This window comes from Rosa chinensis, chromosome 5 (genome assembly GCF_002994745.2).
Source record: "Rosa chinensis cultivar Old Blush chromosome 5, RchiOBHm-V2, whole genome shotgun sequence".
NCBI classification, from domain to species: Eukaryota; Viridiplantae; Streptophyta; class Magnoliopsida; order Rosales; family Rosaceae; genus Rosa; species Rosa chinensis.
Genome location: NC_037092.1, coordinates 9,799,742 through 9,825,207, shown reverse-complemented (window position 1 = coordinate 9,825,207; position 25,466 = coordinate 9,799,742). Strand labels below are relative to the sequence as shown.

The window sequence follows — 25,466 nt, the reverse complement described above, 5'->3', positions numbered from 1 at the left end:
TTTGCAGAGATGATTTATACAATAGTACCTAAAAACTAAACGGTCGAGATATGGATATGCGACCGAAAAGTGACTCAAAACTCAAACTTCACATGTTAATTTCAAAGCGGAGCTCCGCTCTGGATAGGATCTGTATGTGTGTGTGTGTGTGTGTGTGTGTGTGTGTGTGTGTGTGTGTGTGTATCAGTATCAGTTGCCTACCTTCATTGAAGCGTTGCTTCTGGACTCGAAGGGTCAAGATCTGACTTCATTACCGACGTATTGTTCTTCATTTTTCTTCAAACAAGAAAGATGGGTATTGATCAAATCGTCCCTCCTGAGTTCTCGGGGGTAGCCTACGAGCCTGCATGTAGAAAGGTCTTCTTCTATAGCCACCGGTGGAATTTTATGCATTTATATTCGGCTCCAAGTTAGTAGGAAATGTGTTCATTCTTCATACAGAAATCTCGCACTAGAGGAAAATACGCAATTTCGGATACTCAATTACATAGGTGCTCGGCGCCTCGATCTCTTATCTTGCTTCTAGTATGTTGTTGTTGACTTGTTGCTCCTGTCTTTTCTTATTCCTTTTTTTTTTTTTAGAGCAATCGCTCAATTTGGTAAGACTTTTCTTTTTTAACTTGTTCCATTCCCTCAAACCTTATAAATAAGTTGGGACTACGCAGGGGCGGATCCAGGATTGAAACTTTGGACGGGCTGGGATTTCTTCAACAAAAAAAAAAAATATATATATATATATATATATATTATAGAGAATCTCGACGGTGCGAGAGAATTTTATTAATTTAAGAAAAATATACACCTAGTCAAGGGGGACGTAGTGAGCCTTACCCCTCAAATGCATATCTATACAAAACTAAAAAACAAAATCAATAACAAAATAAACGTGCAATGCAATACAAGAACCTAAACTAACTAAATCTAACTCTACGAGTTCCACAAGCTTCAAACTCTTTGATCACCGATTCATTGTCAATAGATTCAGCATATTCCTTCTCAATATGAAGGACCATACAATCACCAAGAAACTCATCTTCCATCTTGTTTCTAAGTCTATTCTTAATGATGTTCATAGCTGAAAATGCTCTTTCAGTGGTCGCCGTAGAAACAGGAATAGTCAGAACTAGACAAATCAATCTATAAAGCATAGGGAAAAATTCTGACTTCCTTGTTTGAACCAACATTCTGCACAAATCAGAAATGGATTCCAAATTCTGGAACTTTGGATCACTACGCATATCTTTCTCATAAAATGCACACTCTAATTCTAGAGCAAACAATTCACTATCAATTAATCAACTTAATCAAACATTTAAACCCACTTCATCAACACATTATCTCCAGTCCGATCATCCACTTAATCTCCAGTTAGATCATCCACTTAATCAATTAATCAAACATTCAAACCCACTTAATCAATTAATCAAACATTCAAACCCACTTACCCACATCACATTTAACCCACAGTCCACAACAATTAAACAATAAAATGTTAAATTGCAGATTTGCATACCAGATTTTCAGAATTCCAGACGATGAGACGAAGATGAGTTCAATCCATGAAATCTTCATTCTTCAATGAGTTCAATCCATGAAATCTTCACCTGAATACAACCTAGGAACATGAATTTCACATCAATCCTTAAACCCTATAAATTGCCCCAAATTGGATTGATTCAATTAATTAAACAAAATCTTACATTGAATCATTGCCCCAAATTGATGTTGATGTCTTGGAGAAGCCGAGAATTCCAGAGCCCAGAGGCTAGAGCTGCAGATTTGCAGAAGTTTAGAAGAGGAGGAGGACTGGAGGAGTCGACAGCCGAGGCCCGAGGGTCGGATTAGACGAAGTGACGAACTGGGGTTGGAGCGCAGTCGAAGAATCGAACTCCCAGAGGCTAGAGCTGCAATCGAAGTGATGAGGAGGAGGAGGCTGGGAGCGTAATCGAAGTGATGAGGAGGAGGAGGACTGACGAAGTGATGAACGGGCGAGTTAGTCGAAGGCTGGGAGCGTAAATGCGTATTCGAAGTCTCGAAGAATCGAAGTCGAGTTAGTCGACTAGTAGAGTGAACGGGCTTGGGCTGGAGTTATAGACAATACCCAACTAAAAATATATATATACATCTAGTTTTTTTTTTTTGCCCAAAATCTTCGGACGGGCTTTAGCCCGCCCCACTTACATACTGGATCCGCCCCTGGGACTACGTACATTGATAGTTTACATAATTTAAGGTCATTTGAAATAAATAAAAAATTATATGTTGCTTGGAGATCAAGATTTCTTATTGTGAAATTCTTCTCTCTCCGTCTCTTTTTTTCTTTTCTTTTTTTAAAATCCTTAACCGTAATATGTTAGTGAGAAACGAACTTATGACATTTACAATAATGAAATTATAACTTACCAACAAGGCAACAAATCACAGCTCACGGGCATTTCTTTGCCTCACCTCTTTCTATCTTGAATTCATTTTTTAAATCTTTTCTTCCCCTATCATATTCCTCTCAACATTGCTTCTCAAGGATCTTCTCTTTCTGACTTTCCCTCTAATTGATCAATTCCATCCCCCCTTTAAATATATACCAAGGATATCTCTCCTGAATTAGTTCAAACATCTCTTGAGTAAATGTACAAGTCATAAACCTTCTGAATCTAATTTTTTTTATAATGTCATAAGTCTTAAATTCGATTCCTGGTTTCCTCCTTCTGTGCTTGTATATGTAGTCATGTAGAGTCAATGTAAGTTTTGACTGTCATTATACTTCTATATGTATCTTTACGTAGAGAATATATAGTATTTTTTTTTTTTGAGAAAAAGATAAATAACCATTCAATCAACTAGAAATCATACATCGGGGGGGGGGGGGGGGGGGGGGGGTGGACATAAACCAAAATCCCAAGAAACCTCGGTTACAGATACCATCAGGCTAATGGGCCCAAACTCTAACCACCATACGCCCCTTTCCAAGGCTACTTTGACCATATGAACCCGAAAGTACCAGTAAAACCTCGTAGTCAACGCAAAGAAGACAACGTCCTCTTCAACACCGTGTCCAAAAGTACCAGACCACGTGTAAAGGATTGTTCGTCAGCAAATCGACAGCAAAGGTAAACCATAATTGAACCAAATCGTCCTAGTCCTTGAGAATGACACCATTTACATGGCATAACACCTAGACCTGATCCTAGCTCAAAGGCGTAGGAACCCAACCCTAGCTCAGACAAGTAGGGACTTATTAGAACTAAACTAACCAAAAATAAAGCCAAAAGACCGCCTCCATGACCCACATCTCGTCGCCGAGTAGACAGCCCCCATCCTTCGATAATCCCCACCGTCGAAATTGGATGGTCGATGATCAAACCCCCTCTACCAGACTACCAGATCTTAGCCGCGCTGGACCCTGAGCCAATCCACCCTCGCCGCCATAATTCCACCCATGCCGGATGGATCCAATTCTCCAGCGCCAGGCTCCCACAATCACTGTCACACTTCCCCACGATTTACCACAGCCCAGATCTAACACTCCCCGATCACACCATCGGGGCAAATCACAAAACCATCTTTCTAGTCTTCGAGATCCCCTCCTCCATTGATCAAAAACCAGCGCAGCCCAACTAGAAACCTCTAGCCATGACCACAGACCAAGCCTTAACCAAATCAGGAGGCCAAACCGAAGAATCGCCGCCGCCACCCTGACGAGAGAGACACCACAAACAAACAACCCTCCTACGAGAACTCCACACCTCCGGGGAACAACCATAACCCGTCTGGCAGCAACCCCAGCACCACAGCGCGGCAAAAAACCAACGGCAGAGTGAGGGCGCCGCCAGACGAGAACCGTCAAAACCAGGGAAACCAAGTTTTTCCTAAGTGCGTGGAGCGCGTTCCAATACTTTTTGACTATTTACCAAAGTCCTTGTACCATCTTCTTTGAAGTTTGAAGTAATTCAAATATAAAAAAATAATTTATAGAGAATATATAGTAAAGGATGTTAAATGTTCATCTTTACGTCAGTGAGATAATTGATCGTGTTAATTATGTATGCTCACGTGCCATATAACAAAGATGACGGAGACCATGGAATAAGAGCGATCGTCGAGTAAGATTCCTCTACTGAGATCGGTATGTAAACATATAAACATATTACACATGGCAGTAGCTCATGATGAGTCATTGAGTCATGCTTACCAATTCCAGGAAACATGGTGTTCTATTTAATCTAGTAGCCGGTTTTTTTTTTTTCCCCTTTTTGGTGGGTTCAAGGAATTTGGTCTACAAGAACAGACCCATACCAAGTACGTCAACCTATCTATTCCTTTGTATATGATAAATACGTGATCAAACTGTTCAGTCGATCTCACCGTAAACCTGAAGGGCCAGTTGAGCAGTCATCGGTTTCATACAGAAAGATACATATGGCCGAGTGTTTACTCGACACCGCATTCATATTTCGCATGTATACACATTTTGTTTCCTCCAAACCAGTGGGAATTTTGTCAAGAAAATTCAGCAGGTGCCAGCTTCAGTTCGCTTATACAGTACTACAGCACGACAAGCTTGTACTGGACCATATACATATCTATGATTCTATATACACACACTTGATCGACTTTCCAGAAGAAAATATGTGTGGTGGTGAGAGATGATGATGGTGGTGACAGTACGTATGCAATTAATCATGCAATATAAACGTGTGATGCCACAAGACTTTTGATCTCATTTCTTGAAATTTAGGTCAAGTTTGTGCACTAATATATGGAGGCTAGGCCATATGATAAAGTGGATCAAATATAATATAGTTACTACAGTTTTTCTGAGATGTATCCTGGAAAATAAGTAATAACCAAGTAAAATTCTGGTTATTGATTCTTTGTTTTACTATTCTCTGCTTCTAAAATCATGTCTATGATCGATCACATCCATTTTATTCTCTACTCGGATAACCTTTCTTCTTCTTTTTACACACCTATACTCTGCTAACCTAAAATGTTGAATTATCATCAATAAACAAAAAATCTTGTAATTTGTGTGTAATTTCTTGCGTTCATTGATTTGATCGCCAATCGGACAGCTGTTTAATGTAATGTGTGTGGCATACCTTCTGCAAACTGGAATTTATTGAAACCACCATTGTTGAATATTATACTAACAGGTCGGAAAAATATGCTATATACAATTATAAATTAAGCTAAAGAGTGAAATAAAAGAAAACCCTAACATAATACAGTAATGGTTTATATTTCTGAGAGCCCACAGCGGCACAGCCCCACATGATGCTTGGCTGACAATTAATCCCGCGGCTTGTTCATGATCTCATACATTAAGGTCTTAAGTTTGGTGGATGAGGGTAATTGAATATATTAGTATCTGACCGACCACAAGAAAGAACCACTTTAATACTTTTGGGCTACTTTAATCCTTGGTTTCAATCGTCAATCCCATCACTACTAGTCAAGGATATGAAGGATAGGGATTGAGGTTTCTTTTCTAGGTTTCATATATTTTTGCTTATCCTTAGAAAAAAACCGTTAATGGAAATGGAAGTGATACTTTAAGAGTGGCTACTCCAGATTGCCCCACTTCTCTTTAGTTCATGTCCAATAACTGACTGCGATTGAAACCTCACAGACGTACTACTCCATTATGGCATTACAGGATGATCGAGAGGAATTCTAAAACAAAGTTAGGAGTCAAAATGGAAGATAAACATTTGCTAAATGCATGCAAGTATAGTATTGAACGCACATACATGTGACCCAAGACTCAAAGGGATGAGCTATGAACTCGATCAACATCATAATGTAAGTTTTTGTTTTGACGGTGGCGATAGTAAAAACAGTAACTGTAATTGGTAATAAAACTTATTAATTGAAGAGTAATTCTTAAATACATGTAAATTCTGACATTAAACTTTTAGTGATCATGATAAACAAAGTAGTTAGTGCCTTGGTGGTTAACTAGTGATTATACATCATAGAGTTCGTCACAGTCCACACATATTTCAAACCTCTGAATAACTCTATTGACGTTTGTTTCCTTCAGCCCACCCATACGTACACTTGTTTATTAATTTTAGGGTTTGTCCAGAAGGATATATTCTTCCGTGAGAAAACGAGGACGCGTATGCAGCAGCTACACACGGCTACTTGAAAATTGAAACTTGAAACAATCCTAGAGATTCCTATTCCAATTAGTTGATCCAATTCTTCAATTAGTGTTACTGAGATCTCGGCCTCTTGTCAGGGCCAAGCAACGCCTGCCTACCAATGGCGGCCACTGTCGGTCTCATACACGACCACCCCCCCCTGTCGTTTCTATTCATTTAGTATTCTTTATGTATTTCTTTGTATGCACTTTTTCGGTTTTCTTCTTCTTCAAGATTGACTGGTTTTCCGTTTTCCATGCATCATATCCCAGCTCTGACCCTTTCCTTGGATGTTTGCCAACTTCCCACTACTGGTTTTCTGCTCCTAGTCTAAGATATCACGTGCGTTTCACGTGATTTTCACGTGTGTTGAGGGTGCAGAAACGGTTAGAATTTGGTCACTTTCTTGAATATGAACTCCACTGTCTCATTTGTTCCTTTTCATCGGAATTTCAATTCTCTCATCACCATCAATAACTATTAGAAGTTTTTAACTTCTTTATCCAAAAGCATGTGTAGGATATTAAAATGTAAGAGACAAGACGTTTTTTTGTCATATAAAACACGGTCATATGTGTCTAATAATGGAACAACGCATGGAATTTAAATGCTCCAATAATTACTCTAAACTCTCCTCAGTTATTGTAATTCAAGTAGGTATACCTATAGGCTATAGGTATACAGTATACTCAACAAGTAATTAATTTTCCAATTATAAAGTAATCGTCTCAAATTTCAAATACATCACGGGTTGAAAAAAACATACATCATTTCAAAGTTCATTATGTTTTTTCGTGGCTTTCCAAATATTAAGGGGATTAGCTAGAAAGGTTTAAATTTGTTCCATACAACAGAAATATTGTATTACCGTTTCTTGCATAACAAGAAACCTGCTATGAAAACAATTTAAATATGTGTGAATTGGACAGTGGGAGATCGATCAATCGACCTTTTCCAATGCAGTATAAAACGAAAAACACAAGTTAGTCAGTGATCAATATTTATCTTATTTATTGTAATCGAAATAAGATCTTTATCTTCTTATTAACATCTCGTTGTTGGCTTCCTAGTGTTGGAAAGGCACATTTCCCAGTTCATGCAGCAGTCTTCAAGTGACATCTTACGAGTTCCGATCAAAGACTGACAAACATTACTACAAAACCATGCCAGCTAGGGTTTCCTTGAGTAGTACTACATGTTACAGCTGCAGATCGATCTTGAAGACGAATTTTGTGAATACCAAGTAAATTTACCCACAGATTGAGAATACCAAGTGAACTATACCCTGTGAAAGCATTAACAAATTGACCATGGATGTCATGCTATGACAGACAACCCCTTTGAAGCTTGAAGCTTTGAAGCTAGCTTCCAGAGGACAACTGGCCAAAAGAACCATTAGGGTTAATTTGCAGACAACCAACATGTGTCTAACGGGAGACCAGTGATATATCAACCCAGCTGCTTGCTTCGAAGTTGATGCATAAGATTGCGACAAAATTTACTGCATGATTGAAAATTTTGAAATGTGTATCTTTTACCATAAATAAAGCGAAATATATGATCTTCTAGTTTTAGATTCTTGCATCAATGTCAGGTTGGCTACCTTCGACCAAAGAAAAAATGCCAGGTCGGCTACGCAGGAACCCTAATTATGCTAATCTACTCACTATATATTAACTTTTCCCCTCAAATTAAGCAGCTGATGTACACTTCCATACTTGGATTTCAAACATGTCGGCTGTCTACTAAGTACTAACCCTAATTTAGTAGGACATGACAAAATTTGCCTCATATATTTAATTGCAGGCTGGCAGCTTTAATCAATTAGGTTTTTCATCTGGGTCACTGGACCATTGGCCGTAGGGAACATAAAAACCAGAAGGAACAATCATAGCTAATGCCACAGCCCCACATTCAATTACAATTTACAAAACTACAAAATTTCTTTAATACTAGAGCTGTTTCTTTAATACTAGAGCTATTCACTAGTGCAAAATTAGCATTTCAATAATGGCTAGCTAGCTCGTGTCGCCAATCTTTCTTTCAAGAATGTGATGGAGGTAGACATGCATAAAATGCTTCATGCATGTTTTTTTATGTTGGGTCGGTATAAGCTTTCTTTAATATAATGACAATGGATGAAACGATACTTCCGAGTTCGAGTAAAAAAGCCAAAAGAAAAAAGTTTTTGTGGAATAGCGGATGTTTTTGCCGAGCAGGAGTAAAACTAAATTTTTACAATGTGCATTACTGGTCAGTGATCTCATTCATAGTAATTTTTTTCCTTTAATTTTTTTTTTTGGGTATAATTTTATGGGTTTTTGTCTATTTACCCCATTTTTAGAGATTTTTTTCCCACTTACCTCATTAAGTTTTTTTAATTCTCTCTTACCCAAAATATTCTAAAGAGGTCTTCCCTAATACCCCATTAAGATTTTTTTTTTGTTTTTTAATTTTTTTTAATACCATTTTACCCTCACCCCTTTGTTATTTAGAGAGAGAAACCATAGGAGACTTCGCCGGATTCCGGCCACCGGTCACTGGCCGCAGGATTCCGATCACCAGCCGCCGGATTCCTATCACCAGCCGAAGCTCACCGGACTTTTCTGAAAACCTCACCGAAAAGGTTTATTGCCCCAATAGAGGGGCAATAGAGGGCAATAAAGGTCTATTGCCCCCCAATAGACGTTTATCAGCCATGTATTGTCCCCTCAATAGACGTTTCGAATACCGAAATGGAAACTAATTTTCCTAAAATTACACAAATAAAACTTTGATTAAAGAAAAAAAAAAAAGATTACATCAATTCAAAACGTCTATTAGGGGGCAATAGACGTCTATTGTCCCCAATAGAATATTTTTTTTTCAATTTATTTCCTTTTGGGCATTCTGCCCCTATTTTATCAAAAAAAAAAAAAAAAAACCCAAAATCCAGTAAAAAAAAAAGATACAGAGGAGACTTGGCCAGAATCGAACTGGCTTCTACTCCTCCTCCTCCGGCGAGGTTGAAGCCTCCCACTGGCACATCAAACACTTCACCAGGTACGCCCATTGACGCTAAGGACATCTTCACCAACTACGCCGCCGAGCGCCTTCACCGGATCCCACTATTTCAGCAAATACCATGACCGGGTCAACGTCCACAATCTCCGATTCACTTCCTCGACTCGAGCTCCAACAATCACAAGCTTTCCTTCATCGGCTACAACCCTCGCTTTCGCCTCCACCGGAATTTCATAGCTGTGGTCGCCGGGATGCACGCGCTCCGGATGAAACCTGACCCAGCGACAACTCTGGTTCTGACGGAGCAGTTTGATTTCAAAGGGATGTTGAAGGTGGTGGAGAGGTTCAAGGTGACGGCGATGTTCTGGCCGAGGACGGTGGCCGTCTCGGAGATGGTCTGGTACGGCGGCATTCAATCGGTGATGTGAGAGAGAGAGAGAGAGATGAGTGGTTGTGGCTGTGGCTGTGGTTTCTTAATTAGACTAACGGCTAAATTGTCATTTTTCTTTAAAATTGGGTTAGTGGGAATAAAAATATGTTGGTGAGGTAAGTGGGAAAATTTTGGGCAATTTTAGTATTTTGGGTCAAGATCCCTAATTTTATTGAAGAGCTTTCAGACCACTATTGTATACATAATATTCCAATAAGAAATAATTAAATAAAAATTGTTTTGTGATATCAATAGGATAATTGCAACTCGGTCACCTACCTAAAGTTTTCCTTAAATTTACATGAAAGTTAATAAAAAATATATATATATATTTACTCTCCTACCAATATCGATGAAAATTATCTAAAATTGATTAAACAAGTCTTTTAATTATATCCGTATTTTACCTATCTAAATTTGTCCTTAATTAAAGGACAGAAGTACGTTTGGAGCTTTTAATACCACCCAAATCCAATTAGCAATAGAGCTCATGGCTCATGCCATCCAAATCCAACTAGGAATAGACGTGGTGTGATTGGTGAACGCATCCAATTTTGGTATATTTTTTGCAAGATGAAACCTTAGCTAGCCATTACTCCAACGTACGTTTCCGTAGCCACCTCACTCTGCACCGGCCACTTCTAGTAATTGGAAGTGGGTGCGTCATAACAGCACTAATAAGCTACTAGTCTATATTTTGAAATTCATCGTGAGCATACTCGTTTAGGGAGTTTGGCACAATCGATGATGATCATTCATATTTAGTAGGATGTATTGTCTTATATCGATCTAAACCAAGAGATTAGTTCATGGCCGTCCAAATATGCACACGTTAACATTAGTGATCGTCGACATACATTTCTTTCGGTAGTTAATTTGTAGCACTGCATTTGACCACATAAAGTGTACTAGCTTTTTGTCTAGAGAAATTCTAACAATCAATAATCGTGAGCACTATAGCACAAAAAAATGAGTTGACTTAAGTTCATTGCTTGCTTGTAAGTTATTGGAGGAGATTTTTTGTTTCCTTTAAAAAAGTGAGGAATGATAACGTTGATCATGAGCATTATGGAATACGTAATTGCAATTACTTATCCAATAAAAGACATATAGAAAACAAGTGACGGGCCTTCAACCAAACAATATATGAATTTCAATTAAACTATTAATTAATTAATTAATCATGCCAGTTGATTAGTCTGTCATTTATCTCTTCACTTGAGATTTAGATCAGTTTAAGTTCTATAAATGAACATGTATGACACAAAATATCGGGTTCGTTTTCAATCAAGAGGAAAAGTGAAAGATGGCCTTTGTAGTCTCTTAGCTAATAATGTTTGCAAAATTTGGAAACAAAAACCTAATGGACCTTTTCTACGATAAAGTTAAGTGGGACTTTTTGTTCCCCCACCCAACTTTGCTGTAACTGTCACTGGCCATAAACGTCTTCTGCAAAGTTATGGCCAGCATTGAGTTTGCGGCAAAATATGAATAATATGAATTTTGTGCGATTTGTTGTTGAGAAATAATTTAGGGAATCGTACAATAGCTGCATGTGGGATTTCACTATCGCATTAACTTTTCAAATGCTTTGCAACATATGAACAAGTTCTGAAACTATTCAATAGTCCACATATGGGAAGGACCACGTCATCTACGTCACGTGGTAGCTCATCATCCTAATAGAATATTGTTAGCAAATTATTATCAAGTATAATGTGACAAAACATTAAGTTTATTATATGTACCGCTCTAGTCTATCCTCTTAACATATGCACATATAGATACACAAGTTGAACTATTGACATTTACATTGTTAGAATTATAACTTACCAATAAGTTACAGCTCACCTGCAACAAATTGAATGTTTATTTTCATTACGTTTGAATGATATACTAATTGATGGAAAAAAAAGTCAGGCAACTTAAAAACTAAAAAAATGTATCATTTTCTCATGATAGTAAACAACTAAACATGTTCACCATGTTAAAAGTCGGTGCGAATTTTCTATCGTTTTCGATTAAAATAAAGTCTGGTGTAAAAAAATTACAGCCCTGCGATCACCATCAATTGATATGGTGCAAATCGTAGTAGTGGAGTAGAAGACAATTCTACTCATGTAGAGTAATCTTTACGTACGTCCTATGGCACGGGACAAGTTGAGCGAAGATTTTTTGATTGATATAACATGCTTACGTGCATGCTAGCTTATTTCACTGTTTTACTAATCAATCAATTGGTCATGGACTTATGGTTCATCCGTCACCTCCAGAGTCCAGACCCTTTGTTTATTATCACTTTTACTTTATTGTTTTTACCCTTCTGAAAGCGAGGCGTTGATCTAGGCTAGGGACCGCCGTAGTTGGTGGATCAGTGGGGACACACATCCAGTAAAAGCCAAAAGGATTTACAACGACCGTTGGTGGGTATTTCGGTTTTGGTGCACATTTTTTTTTTTTTTTGAAATTTGTGTAGGGTTAGCATGATTTTTCTTTGGGCAGGTACTAATTATTAGTGAGAATTTATAAAATTAAGAACTGGCCCCATTTTTAATAAAATTTTTGGAACCATAAAGTGAGACACATTGATGGACGTACAAATGTTTTCTCTCTTTCCTACTGCATGAGTCACATTTTTCTTATGCTCAGTGGATCCCCTATTGTGATGAACAGAGTCTTCAGAAATTTAGAATTTGTAAGTTTGTAACAATGAAAATAAAAATGTGGGAGTTGGTTCTTATAGAGTATAATTTATTTTCTGGAAATTATTCTATGCACTGACGGTGTAAGTGACCCAATCCTTATAAAATAATCTCAACCCTTGATATTTATTATCAACTTTATTTTTAATAAACAAAAAGTGTAGTTAATGCAATCTAACCATTTATTTATGTTGGTGCAAGTGCACGACGGTGCTCTGAATAATCTCTGTTTATTTTCCCCTCAATGACCTTTATGTTTATTAAATTTTTTACTATATTTCATAGTTATATTTTTACGCATAAAAAGTGTCAGATATTTCGGAGTTATATTTTGTCGTAAAACATGCATATTCCATTCCTTACAAAAAAAAAAATTGTCGTATCCCAAAGAGCAACTAGATTTTGAGCAAGCTATTAGAGTTGTAGATTTGTACCACAGCTAGATCACTGTACCATGAAACAAAACCATTTAAGGTAAAACTCTAAATATTTACCATTTACAGCATAGTGAATTCAAGATGGAGAAGAAGAAGAAGAAGAAAGAAAGAAAGAAACATAAACCAGCTGAGCTCAAAAGGTACATAAAGTCCAAAAGCTACAAACTGGCTCCTGATCGATCAAAACATTATAGCCTAAAAAGCCTACCAAAAACAAAATTGGTAGTTAGGGTTTTAAATACTCCAGGAGAATCCGGGGACGTGTCAACCCATCCCTCTGGTAAATTCCCCTGATCATCACCAACCCCTCTAATTTTTACCAACCATAGACGGTAACAATTCACACTTAGCTACTGCTATGCCTGGTTTTTCAAGTCCTTGGAGTCTATGAACGTGCCGTGAAATCCATACGGAACTCTTGACGGCAGCGTCACGGTGGCTTCCAGCTTCAAATTCATGGCATTCACAATCTGAAGCTCCGACTTCCACGTCTTCTCGTCGTGAACAAAGCTCAGGATATACCCACCATCTTCTTCCCCACATGAACCCGAAGGAAGAAAGAAGGGCTCACCACCAAACTTCCTGTCCCCGTAAATATGCTTTTTTACTTGGCCAGTAAAAAGATCCACCTTGGCGAAACCAGAAACTTTTGGCCACGGTTCAGCAATGGCGAGATAAGCATACCGAGTCTTTCTCCCGAGCCGGTTCCGATTCACCATTCCTGCCTCCAAGTTCACATGCTCCGACTCATCCGAAATAATCGGCCTCCGAATCGACTCGCCGGTTTTCAAATTAAGCCGGATTTCGGACAACACACTCTTCAAGCACTCGTCATTCTCATTAAATATCGAGTCCGGTGGAGTCATGCATGACCCGATCACAACCACCTCATCGGACTCAGGCTCCTCCCACGCATTCCACAAGTGGAAGCAGAAAGTGTCCGGGCATTCAACCCAAATTATGTCATCAGCGTTTGTGGCATTTTTCGCAAGAATTCCGAACCTGGATTTCTTGTTCTTGTCGTAGATCACCGGCGACCCGCCGGTGATCATCTCCTGCAGCTTGAACACCACCTGCTGGTCGGGAATCACGACGAAGTTTTCGGTGATGGCGAAGTCGTGCATCATTGTGGGCGCCGCCAGAGGGATTTCCACGTCCGGAGACTTCTCCCCGTCGGCGGAGAATTGGAAGTATTTCAGGTAAGGCCTCTTCACGACGTCGTAGCTGAGCGTGTGGAGGTGGCCGGACACCGGGTCGACTTTCGGGTGGGCGATCATTGTGGACCCGAGTTGGGTTTCGAAGTCGTAGCGGCCCACTGTTTCGAGGTCGCCGGAGGGAGTGATCCGCACTTGGTACGGCATGTCGTCCTCTGACATGGCCAGGAGGCGGTCGTTGAAATAGACTAAGCCGGCGTTGGCGACTCCGATGCCGTGGCTGGGGTCCACGAGGCCCAAAGCGCCGCGCGCGTAAAACAAGGCGAGGCGGGCGATGCCGGAGTGGCCGTGGAGCTCGCCTATGGCTTTTGGGAAAACGGGTCGCCCGATTTCCCGCTCCTGGACCAGTCTTTGGGTTTCAGTGAACCGACATGCGTAGCTGGCGGCTCCGTCATTTATGCTGACGGCGTGGACCATGCCGTCACCGTCGAAGAAGTGGTGGCCGGCGACCGGCTCGTGTAAGGGGTTCGCGCCGTTACGGACGTAGACGCCGCTAATGCATTCGGGTATGGTCCCGGATACGGGCAATGAGTGACGGACGGGTTGCTCCGGCACCGGAGCGAAGTTCCCTGCGATTTGGACACGTGGGTCGGCGGTTTTGGGGAGGGGGTTTTGGCTCTCACGCGAGACCAAAGCACCTTCCAACATGTCCAAGGCGGTGGAGGCAGCTCTCTGAAGCAAATTCCAGTGTGGAGGTTGCTGCGTTGTAGTTACCGTTTTAGGCGTTGGAGAAGGTGTTATAGTGGCCTCTTTGGTAATAACTCGCGGATGGTAGGGCTGTTTTGGGAAGTGAAGAACTGAAGGAGACTGGAGAGCTGAGTGAATGGTGCTGCTTCTATTTCTGTTCAAGGCGATGGACCTTGTCGGGAAGCCCATGTTTACTAGTGAAGAAAAAGAGGAGGAGGAAGAAAGGTGGTGTTGTATTTGGGCTGTGTGAGCCCAACTATTCGAAGGAGTAGCCATAGCTAGTGTGTTTTGGTGTATGCACGCAAGGTATTTTGTGTGTTTAATTTGCCTCACTGAAATTTTTGATTTCTTTGAAGGCAAAGAGCCCAGAGAGAGAGAGTGAGTGAGTGAGATTTGGGGAGAAAGAAAGAGAGAAAATGGAGTATAAATAGAGTTGGGGGAGTGTGGAGGTCGAGTCCACGTCAGACCGTCTAAGAGAAGACCACGTAGTGGATTGGTGGAAAGGGCATTGGGGATTGACATTCGAGACTTGAGGCCTCCAAACAAAAAGAAAAATACATGTATTTTTGTACATGGGTTGTGAGGCAGACAAAACATACATCATGACCATACAGTTTTTCTTTTTTTGAATAATATGGGGTATAATTGGATGGGGTCCTGGAATTAGGGACCAATATAGAAGGAGAGGGTGCATGAAGAAAGGGATTGAGGGACTGATGCTCGCAAAAAGAGTAAAAAGAAGAGATTAATGACTAGTAATGTAAGGGTCACCCGTCGTTTGGGTGAAGAAGCCGTCTCTCTCAGCTCTTTCAAGTTTTGAAGACTTCGATCGGTTTAGTTTTGCTTGTCTGTAATTTTTTTTTTTTTATGCAGTAGTGACCCACTAGTATTCAAAGTGATTTGCCCTCCTTTTTTTTTTTTTTCCTTATGCAAGTCCGCGTCCCTTCCTCTATAGGGCCTCCCCTCTTATGGATGTCTCACCCCACCCACGTGGCCGTTTTCTGCTCTCCTTTCACCACTAAATCTTGGTCAAATCACTTGTCCCATCAGGAGCGGATTCGGGATGTAACTTTGGGGCGGCTAATCTAAGGCTTGTTTATATATACATACCATATATATATATTATAATTTTTTTTTGTCCATAATGCCTCCTAGAATTTTAGAACTAAATTTTAATGAAATATAAAAATAAAAAAAGGAAGAAGAACATAAGGAAAGGGCAAACAAAACAAGCAATAAATTTTTAAGAAATAATAATGAAAAATGTTGTAACGAGAGAGAGAGAGAGAGAGAGAGAGAGGAGAAAAAAAATGGGTAAAAGAACAAAATGTCAATGTAGAAGAAAATGGGCATACAATTGCCCTTACAGGGATTCAAAACAATGTTGCCCATAAACTAAGACAAACCCTTTGCCAACTGAACCAAACTTGGCTCTGAGAAAAAATTAGTACATGTGGTATATAAATTATAGGAAGAATTTTGGGTTGGACTACAGCCCAACTAGCTCTCAAGTGAATCCGCCCCTATGTTCCACACGCTTCACCCCCTCCTTGGTTCACGTATCATCATCGCTGCAATCTAGGGTTTAGGCCGGTTAGCAAAAGTGACGGCAGTTACCTATAATCATCATTTTTTAATCCATCAAATAAGGGGAAGTGGTTCGATAAAATGCATTTAGATCAATCCATGTATATACAGTATATTGGTGGATCAAAGATAATCACTGTTTATTGATAGGGTTAACATTTTCACAGCCATGTAAACTTGTTAAGTAGCTCATTTTAATACCATTTTTGACAAAAAGTTGTTTGCTAATGATCAAATTAGGAGATGGTGCTCGAAATTCACTTAGATCATTGCTCGAATCCTAATATGATCGTAACTTTAATATTTAATGGATTTATATGAAAAAGAGAGAAGTTATAAGTATCCGAAAAGAATTCTACAAAATTTGCTAGAATATAGAGAAACCTTTATAGATTGGTCCCTAACCTTAACCATGACGTATTGTTATCATTCTAAACTCATATTAGTTATTAGTTATATAATGAGGATGATAATGAAACATGATGTTAAAATTAATGGTGACCAAAAATAAAAACACCAGTGACAGAGTCACAAACACACAAGGCGTACCTGTTTTTTTGTATTCTACAGATGAGGCCTTGTCATGGTGTATAGGCGTATAGCATGCTCTCTATCAACATCCATGGGACCCCTATGTGTTTAGCACGTTCCCAACCCAATTCCAATTGTAAATTTTTGGTGCCCAAGTAACACCTTTAAATTATTCGATCCCTACGCTCTTTTCTTTTTGTTTGGATATAGTAATTGTTACGATCATTATTGTCTTTATTGTTGTCATATCATATATTTTGTATTTCTTCACATAATGCAAAAGTTTGTATGTTACCAAAAAAAAACAATCTCAACCGAATTCCCTCATAATATGATCTCAACCACCATCGTAGAAAAATCTTGGGAAAATGATCATTTACCTAATTTTAATTTAAAAATTGCCCACTTACTGTATTAACAGTTTTTAAACCGCATCTACCCAAAACACTCTAAGGGATTATTTCCCTAATACCCAATTAATTCTTTTTTTATTTTATTTATTTATTTATTTTTGAGACACTTTTGCCCTTTTCTTCTTTCTCACTTAGTGAGAGAAGTGATAGGAGACCTTGCCGGACTCCGGCGACCGGTGACCAGAATCCGGAATCCGGCTACCGGAACGGTGACCGGATTCCGGCATCTAAATTTATTACCCCCAATAATACCCAGTAATCATATTATTGCCCCCCAATAAACATATTATTGCTCCTCAATAACAAGTTTATTGGGGATCAATAATTAGTGAAAAATGAAGATATTTTTAATTTTGAATGTTTTAGAAGGTGTATCCAAATAAATAATATTGTTATTGCCTCCCAATAATCTTAGTATTGCTCTGGAATAATCTTATTATTGCCCAACAAATATTTTACTGTCCCCCAATAATCTTTCTACTGCCCCCAAATAATCTCATTACTATCTTCCAATAATCGTTGGTCTACTATAGTGCAATCACTTGTAGCACTCACATTGAGCTTGGGCTGTAACAACAAAGCACTGACCCTTGTGCACAATAAGATCATAATGAGAGTTGTTTTCGTCCACACGAATCCAACTCTCATCCCCATACCTCATAACAGCCAAAGGCCTTCCTCTGTAAATCATAAACACCACAAAATCCTCCCCCAAACTCAAATGATCAACAGGCAAAACCACCACTTTGTTCACATAAGTAACATCAATTTTGGTATAGGCATATTTCAGAGAATACAATTGGGGCCGTGACCACTGCAGTTCTTTTATAGCCTGAGTTATAGATAACCTGAGCTGCCAGTTCGTGATTGGATGAAGCAGACGCATTTCGCCGCAATTAGCCTCCTCGAACTTGACCAAGAACGGTAGCGACTTATCTGAACCTTCGTCGGTGATCAGTGACTGCAAGCAGTAGATGGTGGTATGAGAGACGGCGGCAGGGGGCTCTTAACGAAGGGCTTGTATGGTTAGCCGTGGGTTGTCAATCACCGAACCGGACCGGCAACCACTCGGTGGAGATGAGAGCAACTGTCTCCTGCGTCACGGGGAGAGGATCGGGGAGTGTGGCTTCTTGATCATCATCCCTAACCAAGATCTGCAATCGCCGTCCTCGATCGGCAAAGATGGTGGAGGGACGCCTTCTTCATTCCCAATTGGCTCGCCAATCTTCGTCAATTCCTCATCCCCAATCGAGATCTCCAATCGCCGTCCTCACTTGGCAGAGATGGTGGAGGGACGCCGAGATCTTCATCCCCAACTGCCTCGCCAACCTCGTCTGGCAGAGATGGTGGTTGGTGTCCACTGGTTACGACTCCCTGAGTCGACTCAGTCGAGGAAGAGAGAGAGAGAGAGAGGAGCTGTGATAGAGAGAGTGGGGAGTAGTTTGTTAATTATAATGAGGGTAGTATTGTCATCTATGTTTAAATTGGGTAAATGAGGTTAAAAAATTCTTAGTGGAGCAAGTGGGCAATTTTTAGCTTAAAATCGGGTAAGTGGTCACGGCCCCAAAATCTTTCATATAAAACTTCATATTAGGGAAAATAAACTTAATCTAGAATTTCTTTTCAATGACTTTCGGATATATATATATATATATATATATATATAGACGAATAATTGCAACAGATACCATACCAGGTCCCCAGTTTAATTGCCCGAAATGCATGGCAATATCTATATGCCTCGTCTTATTTTCGGAGGTCCCCAAACTTTTGTGATGTGAGAAACTAAACGTATCGACCTTCACAGAAATGTATATACAGAAGGTGCATACTTGCATATATTTTAGATGAATCATATGGGGCAGGTGGTTAATTTAGTATATGATTTTGGAGTTTAGGAATTATATATGGAATCACACATCATGGAGTACTATATATATCCAAACCAGGATGGGTGGATCAATCTATCAAGCTCCGTTTTCGGTTGCTGTCCAAGATCAAAGCCAGCGGAGGTGCTGTCGAGGCCCACCGGACAAAGAAGCATGACAACGACTGATAGGAGCTGGATTGGATTACTTGATTAATTTTCACCTCTTGATATATGGTCGATAAGCAAGCATTGGAATATCTATTTGCTGGAGTTCATGAAAACAACTGCTACTCGAAAACCTAACCCAGAGTTCTTATTAATTTGCCTTCTCTAACAAAGTAACAAGTTAGGGAGAATTCTTGAGGTATTGAAGTGCATATCAGCATATGTGTCATTTTCTTACTCAAAAAGAGATAGCATGCATGCTGGTTTTGCATTTGGTATATACAGAAAGAACCAGGATTTTTCTTCCTATGATTCTCTCTCTTTCATTCAAGCTCAGCCATGATAGTTTGCAACTTTGTATGGAAACATGTGGATAGAACTATAGCAGTTAGTTATATGAAGGTACTGTTTACCTAATTAACGAGAACAATAACTGATATCTTAACAAAGAGTAGTTCCAGACTTCCAGCTCAAAGCATGAAACCAAATTATTTTTTCATTATTAAATCAACAAAAACTGAAGCTACCTATTAGTTAAGGAAAATACATGTGAAAGAGCCATGACAGTATGTACAGCTTCATTGGAAATTTATAGAGAATTTGTCACGGCTAGCTCATCTGATTAATTAGTTTGACAGTGACAAACTACCAAATACTTGCTTCACACTTAGGGAACATGAATACATGGTAACTCAATCTGTGATTCCCATATAATCTGTTCAACGTCTTAAAATTAAAGTTTTCCAAACTTCAAATTTTCACGAGACTAATGAAAGAAGCAGTCAAAATTATCTTAGATTAGATTTCATTAAAAATCATAGATCAAAGGTTATAATTGAAAATTAATTAAGCAAAATGAAATAATAGTGCATATATGCATCAATTAGATTTATATACACTCGTGAGTCATGAATTCCTTTATAAGGTGACTTGTTCTTCCATTTCTTTTAACCGAAAGGTACTTGCATAGGAGTATTATGGATCTAATTATATTTTAGTGAATGACTTCAAAAAGCACCACCTTGGATAAGGGCTTTACGCGCTTGTGTTTAAAATTAATTAATCGAGTGGATTACCCATAATCATTAAAAGCTTGTGATAACTAAGTTTATGCTCCACGAAGCTGGACAAATCACATGTTGGCACTTAAAATTTTAACTATAATCAAAGAATAAGCCCTATATTATAACATAACATGGACCAATAATTAGTTGATGGATGGGTTAAAGCTCGTAATTATTGTTTCAAATTGAGAAGTTGGTTATTGAGGTAGTTAGCAGTTGGCACATGGAATGCACAATTATCATGAACTAGAAAATATCTTGCAGAGAACTAAGAACATTCATTAGCTAGTGCAGTCATGACAGAGTGATTTCAAATGACAATTCTCATGTTTTATGTGAGGCAGAATGAGCTTTAAGCCTTTAACAAACATTATCAATCGATTTTGAGAAGCAATTAATTGCATAGCAATGCAAATGAAGCACACTATCCAATTTTGTTACGTGGAATGTCGAATTTAAACATAACATTGGCCATTTGACATCATTTAATATTCGTGAGATAAATAATCGATGACTAAATTAATAACATTTTCTTTTTCGTATAAACAATAATTTGTTTTGCTCCACCTATCTCATGATATTAGTCAGATTTGAATTTGTGACTTTCATAATATCGGTTATTACAAATCCACAACTCATCAACAAAAAATTAAAAAGTAGCTATTTGATAAAGACTTTGAAATTGAAACAAGTTAAATTTGACCTAAACTCCGATGTCCGTTAAGATTTTGATGCTATGGTTAGTGGAGAATATATAATCATGGTGGAAGAGAATAGAGGATTAGTGGTTTAGGATTGAGAATGATCATGTAGGAATCAAGAATTTGGTTGTTGTTGCTGTTAGAATTGTACATACACAGAGAATGATTGATACCCACCTTTGAAAATAAATATGGTGAACTAGCCATGGCATTGCTAAAATAATAATAATTAAGGATTTTATGGGGGTACAAATACAGAACAAAATAAGATACAGATTGAGAAATTAAATAATACAATTTTCTTGGTTTATTTAATATTAAATAATACAAAACCTATTTGATTTCTTATAATATATGTAGATCGATATATAATCATATAGATTTTATGTGATAATTAATACGTTTGCTTATGTTATTACTTGTTATAGCATTTTGGTTTGATATTTAAAATAATAAGTCTGGTTGGTCAATTTTTATGGAAAACTCTATGCCTCTCTTGAGAGAGCTCTCTCGCTGGCCTCCTCATTTGGTCGACGGCGGCAATGTACCGTCGATCATAAAGGAGGGGTTCGCCCTTCTCTATGGTCCAAATCTTGGTAGTGATGGCGAGCTCCTCTGATGAAACTCCATGCTTTCAGATTTTAGCATTTATGTTCCCTTTGCGGAGATGGATGTTCCTGGCTTTGTGAAGACAAAGAGAATTCTATTTTTGGTGGTGGCGATGGGGTTGTGACTCTTGGATGGGCGGCGACGGCAGTGAAGGCTTGGGACGTGGAGTGCTCCTTCTGTTTTTGTGGAACCTCGCAGAGTCTGGTGGGGATTGATCGATCTACAAGGGATACACTGGAGAAGCAGGTCGACACTTTTGCTGGTGAGGTTACTCGTGTCGGCGAAGGTGGCGGCGGTGGTGGCTCACGAAGCAGGGGCGCTAAAGCTCTGAAACAGGTTGGGGTGCCCTTAGCATTTCCTGCTTGGGCCATTTAGGCCTTGATTGGTCCGTGGCTTGGGAGTGGGTGGCTTGGTCCTTGAGTTTCGAGCTTTGGGCTTCCTTAGTTAGGGGTGTGGAGGATGGGATGTCATCCTCTAACCCAAATATTGTTTAAGGTTCTATTTGGATCGCAAAATCTAGTTGCTCGGTTGTTATATTTACTCAAACTGTTTATGAGTTTTATAGGTTTTGTTAGAATAAAGGTGCGTGAACTTCCTTAAGGTGGGTGTATCTAGGAGTGCGAGGTTCCGTTTTCTCTAGAATAGGTCCTTTGTATGTCCTAAATGACGGCTCTTTTTGTCAGCCCCTCAAAGATGTGTCGTTTTTGGTTCTGCTTGCTAAATTATAAATTTAGATGACCTATTTCGATTCAAGAAAATGTTATTACTTATTAGCAAGCTAGATTTTGTTTTCTTGGACAAAATTAGCAAGAGCTAAATAACACCTCCATAAATCTACGAGGTTATAACTAGTCAAGTACGAGGTTATAACTAGTCAAGTAGGGTTGTGTTCCACACTTTCACATGTACAGATGATCTGCACACATTAATTCTAACTTTTCTAAAGCAACATCGACAAGCTTCTTGTTTTTGTTTCTTATTTTCATTTAAGCAAAGTTTTTCTTTCAACTAACAAAGGAATGATCAAGTCTTCCTTGGCTATTATGTTGAATGTCCTCTTAAGATTGACTGTGTATAGGATTAAGACTTAAAATAATATCACACCCAACTACAAGTAGGTTTCATGAATATATCACCTAAGGGGCAGTAATGAGTTTTATTATTAACAGTCATTTTCCAAAATAGTTTGGTAAAGATTATGCAAATCAAATTTTAGGTAATTGGAGAATATATCCTGCCCAACTCTTTCCCAACCCTTCTATCTAGCTAATTACTTTTGATAACAAAATAATTAGAGATTTATGGCTTAATCAAACCAAAGAAAACATACAAACAGTGACTGAAGCACAGTGTATGCATATTGGGATGCAAATCATGTGGTCCTCTTTGTCCTTGTTTTGCTGATAAAATAATCGGTGATTGCAATGAGAGATGGAAAAGAATAATGAAGAGATTCCCCAACTGATCTGAATGACCGGAATAAACTACCAACTGCCGAGCCATACCTAATCCTAGCACTCCACAAATCAATTAATAAATTGATTAGTGTCTAAGTAATGTCACTAAAGTGATCCTTAATTGTTTTCTAATTAATCTGGTTTTCCAATCTTGGAAAACTTTATGCTGCCTTGTTTATGAGTATTATAATTGGGTCTCCTTGAATTTCCTTTATTTTCTCCATTCTCCTACCCTCATATAAAGGGGGCTGGATGGAAACAACTTGATTCCGAACTAGTATTAGTTTATCGATCTAATGTTGGTACTTTTCTTTTCAAAAATGAAAATTCAAGAATATTATGGAATTTTAGACTTGAGTCCAACACCCAATATTGTGCTAGAGAAAGGAGGTCAAATTCTTCTAGAGAAAAAAACATATAAATTCCAAAAACAATTAGTTATCATAAGCATTCCTTTTTTTTTTTCGAAAGAAAATGATACGAAACCAATGTTAGACCTTAGTCAAAAAGTTGTTTGGCATGAATGTGATTGAGAAAAATATGATTGAATATGGTGGCACATGGGATGTATAATGCATGGAATATGGGTTGAAGTGGTTGGACATTTGATCTCAACAAAGAAAGAGTATCCTTAGGCTTTATTGTGGAAATTGATTAAGCCTTTAGCAAAGAGATTAAGAAAACTTTATGCAAATATTTGGTCGCATTTTGTTTACTTTATGTCTCTTAATTAATTAGGACAGAATGCACTACAAAATATTCCACAACATATATATGGTTAGATTCTATGTCTGTAGGTGTGTTTGAGCAAATCACGTTTTCTATTCAAGAGTTTTATACGTTAAGTACATTCTTATGTAACTAGACTTTTTTTTTTGTTACTTTTCCACCACCCGAGTCTAATTGAGTCTCTCAGTCGATGATTTAGCTAAGTTTCCACTCAATTTAACCTTTGTGCTTTGCTTTTCTGTCGTGGTTGTGTACAAGAATAACCAACAGGTCTTTTTGATTGATCAGATCTCGTCCTGGTGCATGAACCAGATCCATTGATATTTGGGATCGAATGGGAAAAATCTCGTAGGCCAGCAATGTGTACGTTTTTCATCATATTCTCTAAACTTACTATCAATCTCAAACCATGTGAATCTGACTCTCTTTTACGAGTCAAGTCCTAAATTTTCATTTTTTTTCTTGTGCTAATTGTGTTTACATCTAACTAATTGTACTCATCACTCGGGATTCTAATCGATTGGTTAAGTATATTCTATATAAACCCTACGTATACGGCATCCCTGGGCCAGCCGTGAGATTTCCAGGGCTATAGGCAAATAAAAAAAATTGGGCCAGCCGTGAGATTTCCAGGGCTATAGGCAAATAAAAAAAATAGGGCTCGTGAGGTGTGATCTATCTTTTACTTCTTTTCTCTTCTACCCCCATAATCATACTCCATAATAAGAGTAAGTTAGTAACCGAAAAAGATACATTGTAGTGAAATCAAAATTGAAATTTTGAAAAAGGTAGAGAATTCAACAAAATGATAAAGACCTTCATCTTCTAAGAACTACATATTAACCATAATAATAATCAAATAATCAATTTGTGATATATAAAACAATCTATTCCCAAAAAATAACTAGCATGTCATTTCAATGAAACTCCAGATATGTGTTGCGTTGTACACCACTCACAGTAAAACTCTGGTGTTGTTCATTAGTTCATAATATCAGGTGAATCGAAAAAGAAATCCACATTAATCTAAATCATCAAAGAGAAACCAAAACTTGAAATTTACCCAATGAATATTTATTTCGCTTAGATAGTAACTGATCGAATTCAATGGTTCATTCTTGACAATTTTGCCAAGGCCTATAAATTTAGAATAGATGAATAATAGAACATGAACAGATCATACGAAGTATTGATGCTGACAAAAAAAAAAAATTAAATTATTCAACAAGCTTCAAAGAGAATGAAAAATTGAAAGTAAGTCCTCAAATCTTCATAGGCTTTCCAATTCCATAATTGAAAACAATCTATGAAAGCTGGATTACCTGGAAGCAAAGGTAACTATTGTTTTTTTTTTCCTTTAATTTTCTACATAGACATAAAGAAGGGTAAAAAAAATTTGAGGCCCATGATCATCGGGGGCCATAAGCACAAGCCTATTCGGCCTATAGCCAGGGCCGACATTGCGGCACCCTAAACCCTAAGTTTCAAAAGGAAGAATAAATAAACAAGAGAAATTCTTATGTAAGGTAAACGTACCACGTGGCTGGTAGGGCTGCCTAATCAGTGAACATAAAAGGAAGTGTTTTGGGTAGTTTATTTTAATAAGTAAATATAGTTTCAGAACACATTTAAAATTTTCTGAGTTTTGATTGAACTGCTCTATCACCACTTGGTATGTTTGTCCTATGTAAGAATCTCTCAATAAAAAAAAAACAAAACGT

General features: G+C 38.3%; 1 protein-coding gene across 1 annotated transcript; it reads right to left on the bottom strand.

Annotated features, from left to right (window-relative positions):
- Positions 1-12,812: 12,812 nt before the first annotated feature.
- LOC112168397 (9-cis-epoxycarotenoid dioxygenase NCED2, chloroplastic) lies at positions 12,813-15,027 on the bottom strand. Its single transcript, XM_024305515.2, has one exon. The coding sequence runs from the start codon at positions 14,893-14,895 to the stop codon at positions 13,075-13,077; it is 1,821 nt and encodes a 606-aa protein (XP_024161283.1). The 5' UTR covers positions 14,896-15,027; the 3' UTR covers positions 12,813-13,074.
- Positions 15,028-25,466: the final 10,439 nt, after the last annotated feature.

Excerpts from the sequence above, each read along its gene's own strand:
- LOC112168397 (XM_024305515.2), bottom strand. The coding sequence starts at position 14,895 with ATGGCTACTCCTTCGAATAGTTGGGCTCACACAGCCCAAATACAACAC.